Genomic DNA, 12,191 nt, shown 5'->3' with positions numbered 1-12,191 from the left:
TAAGCAAGGAGAAATTTTTTTAATAATCCAAAATATATTTGGATTTATTAGACACCTCTTGGAATTTTAGGTTTTTCTAGTTATATATCTTAAGGGTAGCTATTATAAATTATGATTTATCTTCTACATTGTAGGTATTGTCAATATGGACTCGCCATATGGTTCTGTAACACCTTCCTCTACACATTTGGGAAACTTTGCCTCAAACCTTTCAGGAGGTCAAATGTATGGACCTGGGGCACCCCTTGGAGGAGCACCCACAGCTGCTAACTTTAACAGACAGCATTTTTCCCCACTTAGTTTGTTGACTCCATGTTCATCAGCATCAAATGGTGAGTAATGTACAGTAATTCTAGAGGAAGAGTTTGACTTTATGTTCCCCTTAAAAAAAAGTTTTAAAGTCTTTCAAAGTTTGGAATTTTTAAGTTTTAAATCTCTTAATAATTTAAATACTATACCTGGAGAAGGGAATGGCAGCCCACTCCAGTACTCTTGCTTGGAGAACCCTATGTACAGAGGAACCTGGCGGGCTACAGTCCATGGGGTCACAAAGAGTGGAACAGGACTGAAGTGACTTAGCACGTGATAAACCATAATTAAAAAGAATATGGAAAGCAGTATATATGTACATATACCTGTATGTATATATATATATATATATATATATATATAGGGAAAGATTGAAGGCAAAAGGAGAGGAGTGTATATTCTACACCAGAAACTAACAAAGAGTTGTAAATCCTATACCTCAATAAATAAATAAATACTATAAAAATGCAATTTATGTTCTTGGCAATCTGAAATTAGGAGGAATTTAAATAGAGTCTCCAGGTTTTTAAAGTATTAGAATCAACTTCAGTTCTATCAAACCTAGAATATTGTATTTTTGAGGTTTATTTCTAAGACAGATCATTTTTTGAGAATCAAAAGTCTTGTTTTGTCACCTATTGATTTACATTTACTTTTAGATTTGAGAATGTAGCTTCCAAGAAGAAGGATTTGTAGCCTTATAGTATAAGGCTACTTTTTTGTCTACTTTAATTCTCTGCTACATACACAGAGAATTCAACTCACATTAAGAGAATTCTGTAATAAGGGTAGTAAGTTTTTTTGTATTTGTGGTTATTTATTTATTTAGTGAGGATAAAGACATCAAACTGCTCTCAGTTTGAGGAAATTTTAGTAAGAATTTTTTTTTTTTTAAGTTTTAACAATCTCTTCTAACAACATTAGAGCCCAGTTAATAGTGGTTAACTTAGTGAAAGAGTTAAAACAAAATTCATATTTGAGAGATTTGCATGTCTGCCAGTGAAAGCATGAATGTATATAGTGAATTTACATATTGTATAGTTTTTCTTGTGTTTGTCAAATAACAGAGACTTTCACATGGAATATTAAATATCCTTGTACAGGTGTCCCTAAGTTTAAAATAAATGGCTTAAGAAAGAATTCAAAGTGACAATGACAAAAACATGCCAGAAATAATGTAATAAGTATGCAAATAAGGTACCAAGATAAAAGGAAAAAAGTTCACAGCGATTTCTATTGAGGATATTTTACTTATCTTTGAAAAAGCTGAAGAAAGTTTCTTAAGAATCATAATTGAGATAAAGTGAATGTAGTATAACATAGCTATTTAGCCTGGTTTATCTAAACTTAAACTATTAATAGAACATTGAAAGTAAATATAGCTTTAAGGAATAACTGATTATGACATTTTAGTCTTAACTATCTGGAAGTTACAGCCTCAGTTATTTAAAGCTGTATTCAGCACAACATAAAGTTGTGTACTGGAGGAATATGGATATTTAGTTCATTATAAGGAAGATCGATGGGGCTTCCCAGGTGGCACTGGTGGTGAAGAATCCACCTGCCAATGCAAAAGACATAAGACACGCATGTTGGATCCCTGAGTCGGGAATGTCCCCTGCAGGATGGCATGGCATCCCACTCCAGTGTTCTTGCCTGGAGGATCCAGTGGTCAGAGAAGTCTGGCGGGCTATAATCCATGGGGTCACACAGAGTCGGACACAACTAAGAACACACACACACTGCTGCTGCTTCGTCTCTTCCATCGTGTCCGACTATGTGACCCCACAGACGTCAGCCCACCAGGCTCCCCCGTCCCTGGGATTCTCCAGGCAAGAGCACTGGAGTGGGTTGCCATTTCCTTCTCCAATGCGTGAAAGTGAAGTTGCTCAGTCATGTCCAACTCTTAGCGACCCCATGGACTGCAGCCTACCCAGCTCCTCCATCCATGGGATTTTCCAGGCAAGAGTACTGGAGTGGGGTGCCATTGCCTTCTCCGCACACACACACAAATTATCCCAAAACATTTTTATAGATCTTTTCTGCTTTTGAACCATGAACCCCTTAAGGTAGACGTGTTGTTTTTCTTTTTTAAGGTAAACATGTTGCATTTGTTTACATCTCTAGGGTCCTTTCAGTTCAGTTCAGTTCAGTCCAGTGGCTTAGTCCTGTCGGACTCTAAGATAGCATGAAGAACCCTTGTATATTTGCCCCACCCCCATTCACTACTTGTTAACATGTTGCCACACTCCACCCCCCCCCCAATGTGTGTGTGTGAGAGAGAGAGAGAAAGTGTGTGTGTGTAGAGTATGTGTAGAGATTGTAGGGGTTTCTTATTGTTCCATTTTACAGTTAGTTGCAGACACAAACTGATTTCCCCTAAATACTCCAGATTATAATATTTTGGAATCACAAGAATTTTCTCTTCCAAAACTACAGTGCAGTTATCAACTTCTGCAAATTTTACTTTGATACATTATTATCTAATATATAGTCCATATTCATATTTCACCAGTTGTCCCAATAATGCCTTTATTATCCCCACTTTTTCAAGATTAAAATCAGTATCACAGATTGCATTTAATTCCCATGTCTTTTTAGTTTCAAATAACCTGAAACTGTTTCCTTAGACTTTATGAATCTTTCAAAGAAAGCTTTTTTTTTTTTTAAGGTTACAGATCAGTTGTTTGGTAAAGTGGTTCAATTTGTTTTTCTGGTATTTCTTCATTTTTAAGTTTAAGTTATATATTTTTGACAGGAACATTCTTATTAGTGTTGCAGCCTTCTCACTGTATTATATTAGAAAGTATAAAATGTCAGTTTGTGCTGTTAACTTTGATCACTTGGTTTCATAGGTTTCTACACTTTCAAATAGTCATTTTTCCCTTTGTAATTTGTTTGAAACTGCTCTTATTCCTCATCAGACTTTCAGGCAGAATATAAGGAAATAGGGAAGAAGTAGAACTTATCTCAGTAGAAATAATAGTTTTGTTTTTATAACCATGTTAATATTCACAAATTTAAAACAGAATCAACCTCGATGAAGGGAAAAACACTAAAATTGAATATAAATGGAAACATGTAAACCTATCTGCATTTTAAATTACTAACATAAACCTACTAAAAGAAAAAGAAACAATCTAAAAACTCTTAAAGACGTTAGTATTTTGTAAACCCAAAAGAAAAATAGACTACAGACAAAAATCTTCACTTCTACTTAGGACATTTGTATTTTATGTCACGGATGAGCGACATATAGGTTTAACTATGTAGGTTATATTATAGGGCTGAGCACATGAATAAATAAGAATACTGAAAATTATGTAATCCAGGTCTCTGATTGTAGGAAGAGAAGAATGTAGAATAAGGCAAGGAACAATGCTATGAACTTGTACTGGAATTAGAGGATCAATATGAACTCCATGATTTTAAAATGACATTATGTTTTGGATTGAATCACATAAAGTTTCCATTTCCCCCCCACAACTATCTACTGAAAAGGGCCTAGAAGCAATGGATCTTCAGCAGCAGTAAGCACATTCAGCATCCAGATCTGTCTGTCAGAAGTTTTAATCCACTAAAAGAAACTAGGGCTTGTTGGGGAAATAGCTGATTTGAGAGCTGGGGCAGGAAGAGTATAAGGGAAGTCTGCAGAAAGTCTTGTAGTGTCAGAAAGTAATTAAGTACTTAGATGGTTGGGGCATGTCAGAGGAATGCAGGATATAGCTTGAAGGAGCTCCCACTAGCCAAATTCAGGACAATGTAACCATCAGAATGAATGATGTCAGCTCACTGGATAAAATAAGAAATAGAGTACGTAATGGTTATAAATAAAATTTTAAAATGCATACAGGGGACTTACAATGTCATTACAGTATGATGATGACTCATAAATGTAAAAGGAATTACAATTGGAGTCATCATTTTGCAACTGTTAGACTGGTTGATTCAGCCAAGATTCTCAGACTTTTCCCTTTATTACTGAACTTTTAACTAGTTTGCTTTTCCTTACCTACCCAGGTTCAATCCCTGGGTTGAGAAGATCCCCTGGAGAAAGGGAATGGCAACCCACTCCAGTATTCTTGCCTGGAGAATTCCATGGACAGAGGAGCCTGGTGGGCTATAGTCCATGGGGTCACAAAGGGTTGGACACAACTGAGCAACTAACAGTACTACTAATAAAAAAAATCTTAATGCTTTTTATTGATCATTTAGTTTGTTTTACCTGACTTCTCATTCTACTTTATGTTATCTGTTCACATAAATGTCATTTCGTATTTTTGTTTATTTATGGTAGTCTTTTAAAATTTTGTTTTTCATATTTATCTATATATTTTTCATAAAAATTGCCATTCTGGATGCTGTTGGAAAACTAACCCAAGAAGCATGACTTATTCTTCACAATATATTTATCTGGTTCTAGGTATTTGAACAGGTTTATCAACATTTCTCCATGTATTCCACTTCTCTTTTTCCCTTCTCCTATATAGGATGTCAGGACATGATATTAGGACTCTGGCAAATTAAAGTAGGATGTGGGGTCATGGGTCCCTTACTTCCAAGTAAAAAAGTTAAAAAAAAAGAAAGCAGAGAACCTTCCTTGAGGCTGCAAAACAACAGACGGGTGATGCCCAAGATCCTTCTGCATACAGGCTAGGCAGAGATCCCCTGAGCCCTTATCCCACTCAAGCTGCTGAGACCTATCCTATCAGTGCTCAACCAGTCCATGCTTTGAGTACTGATCACTGGCGCTCTGTGAGTTTCAGGCTTTGGCAAATTTAGTCAGTGGGTCATTTTGACATTTCAATCTTATGAGGCTCTTTTGTATCTAAAAACAGTAAAAATAATAATAGTAATGACAGTTTTTTTAGGGAAAAAATTAACTTTACATCATGACTCTGTACACATATACCTGTGTGTGACTGAAATATATCTATAAAACAATACTTACATTCTTACAATATATGTTCATGCTGGTATTTTCTACTCTGTTTTCTTTAACCTTCAAAAAATTGTTTTGTTACTCATGACTAACCACAGTCATCTCATGATGTTAACGCTGAACTGAGGCATGATAGTCCAGTACAGTTTTCCTGCACAAGCACTTTTTCCATTTGTAAGTCACATTGCTCTTCCAGTTTGAATTCGGAACTGAAATGGATTTACTGAAGCTGAAGTTTCAGGGTGTCTCATTTGCAAAGGGCCCTGCCAAGGTCCTGTACTGAGTTTTGTACTTGTATTTTTTTTCTCTAAAACAGATTCCAAAGATTGTATTCCAACAAAACCTGTAAAATCTGTTTTTTCTCTATAAGTTAGCACATTTAATAACATGACTCTGAATTAGATTTTGCTTGTTTATCGTAACTAAAGAAATTATAATAATTAGGGATAAGAAGAAAAATTAGGCTCTTTTCATAGCAAGGACTATAGACCTGGGAATCTCAAGCAAAGTGGTGCTTACCTCCAGGCTATGTGGGGTGGTCTTTGAAACCGTCCAAGATTTGAGACAGCTGTTCTCTCTCTTTAGAGGATTTATGGTCTCTCACTCATAGTCTGTTTATTGTCAGTCCTCTACTACTGACTCTCTTTACGTATAGGCTTCTTCAGAGATATCTTGTATGTAGCCCTCAAAGATTCAGTTCATAGTTATTTAAACCAGTTTTTCTGTTTTCAAATAAATTGTAGCTATGCACTATGCAGGTAACTGTTTTGACTTTTTAAGCTTCAAGTTCCTCTACAGTTTAGACTCTTATTTAATTTTAAATGTGCTTTATATTTAGACTTTGATAAGAAAAGTGTGGTTGGTTTTGGTTTTCCTTCTTCACTATGGTGGCTTCCCTGGTGACTTAGTTGATAAAGAATCCGCCTGCAATGCAGGAGATCCAGATTCGATCCCTGGGTGGGAAAGATCCCCTGAAGGAAATGGCAACCCACTCCAGTATTCTTGCCTGGAAAATCCTATGGACAGAGGAGCCTGGTGGACTACAGTCCATGGGGTCACAAAGAGTCAGACACTACTGAGCATCTGAGCATGTATAAAAAAAAAAGGAAAAGAGCTTGAAATATATCCCAAGTTCTACTCCAAAAAAGGTAGTGGTGGTGGTTTTGGGCTTCCCTTGTGGTTCAGCTGGTAAAGATCTGCCTGCAATGCGGGAGACCTGGGTTCAAAACCTGGGTTGGGAAGATTCCCCTGGAGAAGGGAAAGACTACCCACTCCAGTATTCTGGCCTGGAGAAATCCATGAACTGTATGTATAGTCCATGGGGTCACAAAGAGTCAGACACAACTGAGCGACTTTCACTTTCTTCACTATAGTCTATAAAGAAACTAAATCACTAATGAATATTCCCAAATTGCATATGTTAAGAACTAGCCTTGTTTTGATAAGTAAAGCTTAAATTGCCACTTCTAAGAGTGTTGGAATAGCCATAAGATACAGTGAATCACTTGGGTTATGAAACATAGCCTTCTGTTGGTATTCTGTCAGCATATTAAAGTTCTGTGAAGTCCTGATTTAAAGAAACTTTACTTTTTTTTAAACATAGAACCAAGGGACAAATATTCCCAAGGAAAATAGTCTGAAAATTGCCAGTACAATCAGTGATTTTCCCCACCTCCATTTTGTTGTCATTGTTGTTTCTTTTTCATTTAAACATTGTTTTCTCATTGCTCTGGTGTTATATTTTACTTACGGTCAAGGGCAAATTAATTTAAATATTAATTAGTGTGCAGGCAGCATTCACATTTCACATTCTACTATCCCGAAACTAAATAGGAAAATTGTGAGCCAAATTAAAAAATGACTGCAAAGTCACAGAACTTTAACCAGATTTTAATATACATAATTTATTATTTAAGCATTATACTCATATTTCTAGAATTTTGTTTACAAAATTGCAGGCTCTACCCATTATACAGAGTGAAGTAAGCCAGAAAGATAAAGACCAATACAGTATACTAACACATATATATGGAATTTTAAAAGATGTAACGATAACCCAATATGCAAAACAGAAAAAGAGACACAGATGTACAGAACAGACTTTTGGACTCTGTAGGAGAAGGCGAGGGTGGGATGTTCTGAGAGAATAGCATTGAAACAAGTATATTATCTAGGGTGAAACAGATCACCAGCCCAGGTTGGATGCATGAGACAAGTGCTCGGGGCTGGTGCACTGGGAAGACCCAGAGGGATGGGGTGGGGAGGGAGGCGGGAGGGGGGATCGGGATGGGGAATACATGTAAATCCATGGCTGATTCATGTCAATGTATGGCAAAAACCACTACAATATTGTAAAGTAATTAGCCTCCAGCTAATAAAAATAAATGAAAAAAAAACTGCAGGCTCTATAGAGACAGTGTATATTATTTCCCAATATCTTTTCTCTAGATTCTCCTGCACAGTCGGTATCCTCTGGAGTTCGTGCACCTTCTCCTGCCCCATCATCAGTACCTTTAGGGTCAGAAAAGCCCAGCAACGTCTCTCAGGATAGAAAAGTTCCAGTCCCTATTGGGACGGAACGTTCTGCACGTATCAGGCAAACTGGAACTTCAGCTCCATCTGTTATTGGAAGTAATTTGTCCACATCAGTAGGACATAGTGGCATCTGGTCCTTTGAAGGGATTGGTGGCAATCAAGGTATGGTATGCTATTCTGCTTATCAGAAGTTAAGTTTATACATTTAACTAAAATATTTAAATAATTTTAATTAAAAAAGCAGTATTTAATTATCATAGGCATTCTTTTAAGAAAATCTGTGTTCATATCTCTTCATTTGGACTAATCAATTTATTTAAGAGTTTGGAACTTTTTTGTTCACCTGTGATCTCTGAGTTAATCATTGCTGAGTATAGTTTAATGCAAGCATATTATTCTCTTCATTTCATCATATTAAGGAGATATTAATATTTCCTTTTGGGCTCTTTAGTTTTATCTTAGCTTTTTTTTGTTTTGTAACACACAGTGTTTAGGTTACATTACTAGGCTATTGTTTCACTACCTACAAACATGGACATATTGTGGTAAAGATATAAAAGTAGGTCATTATTCTGAAGGCATTCACAATCCAATGTAGAAAATATTAGAAATATATAGAGTTTTTTTTGCTGTTTTCTGATTTTAAATATCTCCAATTATTTTTTTCTGCCTCTTCATCTTCCCTCAGACAAAGTAGACTGGTGTAACCCTGGGATGGGAAATCCTATGATTCACAGGCCAATGTCTGATCCAGGAGTGTTTTCACAACATCAAGCAATGGAGCGAGAGAGTACAGGAATTGTAACTCCTTCTGGTACATTCCATCAGCATGTTCCTGCAGGATACATGGACTTTCCTAAAGTTGGGGTAATAGTGATTTAAAAGCATGTTCATTAGTTCTAAATGATTAAATGATTTTCTGATTATTAGCCTTATTTTACTCCCCATGTATAAGCATTTGTGAAATGGTGCTGGAGCTTTGGCTTGAAATTATAGGTGAAAATCTAGCTAAAATATAAATGTTTATAAATCCTGATTTTGTCCGAGTTGTTTAGAGAAATGTTTTTTGACGAAAGATTTTATATACTAGGCTTATACTATATTCTGTCTAATGCTGGAAGAAATCATATATTGGAAAATAATTTTTAAATCACTTAGATAACTTACATGTTCCAAAATGAGGTGAAGTTTCCAATACAATTTTAGGGTATTGATTATACTGGGAAAAATAACCAGTGACTTCAATGTGCATAATCTTTGTTTTCTTTTTTAAGGGTATGCCTTTTTCTGTGTATGGGAATGCAATGATTCCTCCAGTAGCACCACTTCCTGATGGTGCTGGAGGACCCATATTTAATGGCCCTCATGCTGCGGACCCCTCTTGGAATTCCCTGATAAAGATGGTTTCAAGCTCCACAGAAAATAATGGCCCTCAAACGGTAAGACTGACCATTCCATGAACCTTTATTTAATGATTATGAGCTGCCAAGGGGCTTCCCTGGTGGCTCAGACAGTAGAGAACCCACCTGCAGTGCAAGAGACCCGGGTTTGATCCCTGGGTTGGGAAGATCCCCTGGAGGAGGGCATGGCAACCCACTCCAGTATTCTGCTCTGGAGAATTCCACGGACAGAGGAGCCTGATGAGTTACAGTCCGTGGGGTCGCAGAGCATCAGACACAACTGAGCGACTAAGCATAGCACATAGCTGCCAAGACAGATGTAATAGAGATAAATCATGGTTGTGAGAGAGTTTGGTGAATATGGGCAGTTGGGGAAATTGAGCGAAATTTATTATAGCAGAAATATAGCAGAGGGATATGGAAAAGGGTACCAAAGGTAGTGGTTTGGGGCTAAAATTAGGAAAGACATAATATATTCCATTGAGTAGCAGGTGGTAGGTAAAAGATTTTAAGTTGTAAAGTTTTGTAATTTTATGTATCAAAATTTACTAGTTGTGTGAAAAGGTGCATCTAGAGGTTATTTGTTAAAAGTATTATAAATGTCAAAATAGTACGTAATTGTGAAAATGCTTAGAGATGGTTGTATATTTTAACTTATTGTGGTGTATATTTAATACCTGATTTTCATTCCACAATCATCAACCTGTATGTACTCAGATAATGGTTTTTTAAAAATGATGGTAATTCAGATCCTGTTTGAGGGATAAGAGTAGAGGCAGGAAAGCAAGAGATAATAGTGGTTTTTCACTGCTTTTCTTTATTGTTTCCCACTATGTTGCCAGTTGACTGAGAAACTTAGCTGGTTTAGTTCATAAATATTCCTTAGTGATTAAGAGTTTTATTTGAATCAAGTACATGTTAAATACATATTTAATAAAACATGTGCTTTATATTCTAGGTGTGGACTGGACCCTGGGCACCTCACATGAACAGTGTGCATATGAACCAGCTTGGCTGATGAGGATCAGCTTGTTAGCCTGCAGATTCCTTTTCATTCAGAGGAAATCACAAGTGGCCGAAAAAAAAAAATTATGCTCCCAAATCATTCTACTGATGTGCTTGACTGAAGTGTGTAGGCTTTTTGCAGAAGAACTTACTAACTGACCTATTTTCTGTGAACATTTGTGACTGCCCATTCCCCATCATCATCCGTTTTACCTTAGTTAGCCTTTTTCTTATCATTTTTCTTTTTTTCTTTTCCCTCTTCCCCTTTGGACATAACTTTCTGTTGAAGCTGTTCTTTGGCTGGTTGGTTTTAGTACTGTAAACTGCTTCTGAGCAAACACGGAAATTTAGCAAAATTATGTAAACTTGATCCTGAAGTTTTAGAATGGCAAATAAATGTACAATTGTTTACATAACAGAAAAGGCTAAGCAGAAAGTAAATTTCAATATGTCAGTATAGAGGCTCTACTTTACGTAGACTTAAATTAATGTGAGATATGTACCTTCATATTCAGAAATCTGGATGTTTCCTTCATACATTAAACTATTAATAAGTATAACTTTTCTGCTTGTGTAATTTAAGTATAAAGTAAAACAATGGGCATTATCAGTGAATGTTTCCTGACGCTGGCTTTTAAAATACCCATGCTGCTCTCCTTTTGAGTTTGTCTGCAGCAAGGCACATGTAGAGTAAGAAATTTTAACACTTTTTCCTGTCTTTTTATTCTCTTGTCACACTTTTAAAACCTAACACACACTTCTCTCTTCACTCTTTGTTTCTCTCCTCACCCTCACCACTAATACCAGTAAAATTTTCTTTCTGATCGTGAAATAATTCTATAAAGATTTTTACTCTAATGGCTGCTACAGAGAGATGGAGAATCTGCATCATCACCTGTGGTTTCTTCTAATCATAATCAGTCTTTCCGAGAATTTAAAAAGCCACCACTGGTTCCCAGTCAGCATATACAAGCTCTTAATATACTGTTTATTATTAAACAATTCAATGTACTATTTTATATTGGATAATATTGATTCTTAACATTGGCTTTGGAGTCATCAGGAGTCAACATAAAAATTCCAGTTTTCAATAATTTACTTAAAGTTTTTTTTTTTTTTCCAAATTTTAAAGCCTTAATTTCTACACTTGTTTGTATATTATCAGTGAAAGGGATCAACAGCTAACTTGGGGCAAGTAATAAAATAAATTTGGTATTTGTCATTAAGACAACTTATGGTAGACATGAATACACAGGTTACAAAATAAAGCCTCTGGTTTAACCTGTTTATGTAAGACACAGGGCCACACTAAACTACTCAGTGGGATTTATCTATTCATTTCACTTGAAAAAATAAACAGTAACATATTCCAAGAAGAATATGTGTCCTACCCTGTCTCATGTGATACAATAAATTATATGGTTGAAATATAAAAGAAAGTAAGCATAAAAGTGAAGTAATGTCTTTAAAAAATAATAGACATAATTCCTCATTGGTGAAACATAAACTAAAATTCAGATAGATCACCCAGGTTAACAATATTAATATGGTTCCTTGACTGTTCAAGTAAATTAAATGATTTCTTTTACTCTGGTTGCCTAAGTAAAAAGTAAAAATATTTCTCAAACATATCCAAAAATTTATAAACACATTTGTACCTTTTAATTTAGGAGGTGGTCTTAAAATTATATATAAATTTGTTTTTCTCCCTGTCTGTGATTGATACAACCATATTTTAAGGGAAAGCTAAATGATATCCTACAAATAAATGTAGCTATGACATAAAATTGCACTTTACTAAGAAAGGGGTATAATGCTATTTAACAGAGTATTTTATGTATGACTTTTGCCACTATCCTATAACTTTTTGCTTAGTTTCTTTTCTGTGTTTACTAGGGTTATTTTCTTAATTAAAATAATCCTGCTAGGTAACAGATACCACCCAGTATTTATCACAACACATGACTTGTGTTGACTCACAAAAGTGAATTTCTTAAGAT

General features: G+C 35.6%; 1 protein-coding gene across 11 annotated transcripts in view; it reads left to right on the top strand.

Annotated features, from left to right (window-relative positions):
- Window positions 1-11,570, top strand: part of ANKRD17 (ankyrin repeat domain 17) — a 161,609-nt gene extending 150,039 nt beyond the window's left edge. For 10 of the 11 annotated variants that reach the window (XM_043447813.1, XM_043447806.1, XM_043447805.1 and 7 more), the window contains 5 exons: window positions 135-332; window positions 7,700-7,948; window positions 8,475-8,653; window positions 9,061-9,225; window positions 10,145-11,570. In XM_043447813.1, coding sequence (XP_043303748.1) covers window positions 135-332; window positions 7,700-7,948; window positions 8,475-8,653; window positions 9,061-9,225; window positions 10,145-10,204 — 851 coding nt within the window. In that variant the 3' untranslated portion in view covers window positions 10,205-11,570. The remainder of the gene's footprint in view (window positions 1-134; window positions 333-7,699; window positions 7,949-8,474; window positions 8,654-9,060; window positions 9,226-10,144) is intronic. The other variant, XM_043447807.1, reaches the window with a different exon arrangement.
- The last annotated feature ends 621 nt before the right edge of the window (window positions 11,571-12,191 follow it).

This window comes from Cervus canadensis, chromosome 26, assembly GCF_019320065.1.
Source record: "Cervus canadensis isolate Bull #8, Minnesota chromosome 26, ASM1932006v1, whole genome shotgun sequence".
NCBI classification, from domain to species: domain Eukaryota; kingdom Metazoa; phylum Chordata; class Mammalia; order Artiodactyla; family Cervidae; genus Cervus; species Cervus canadensis.
This window is presented reverse-complemented; position numbering and strand designations above follow the sequence as displayed.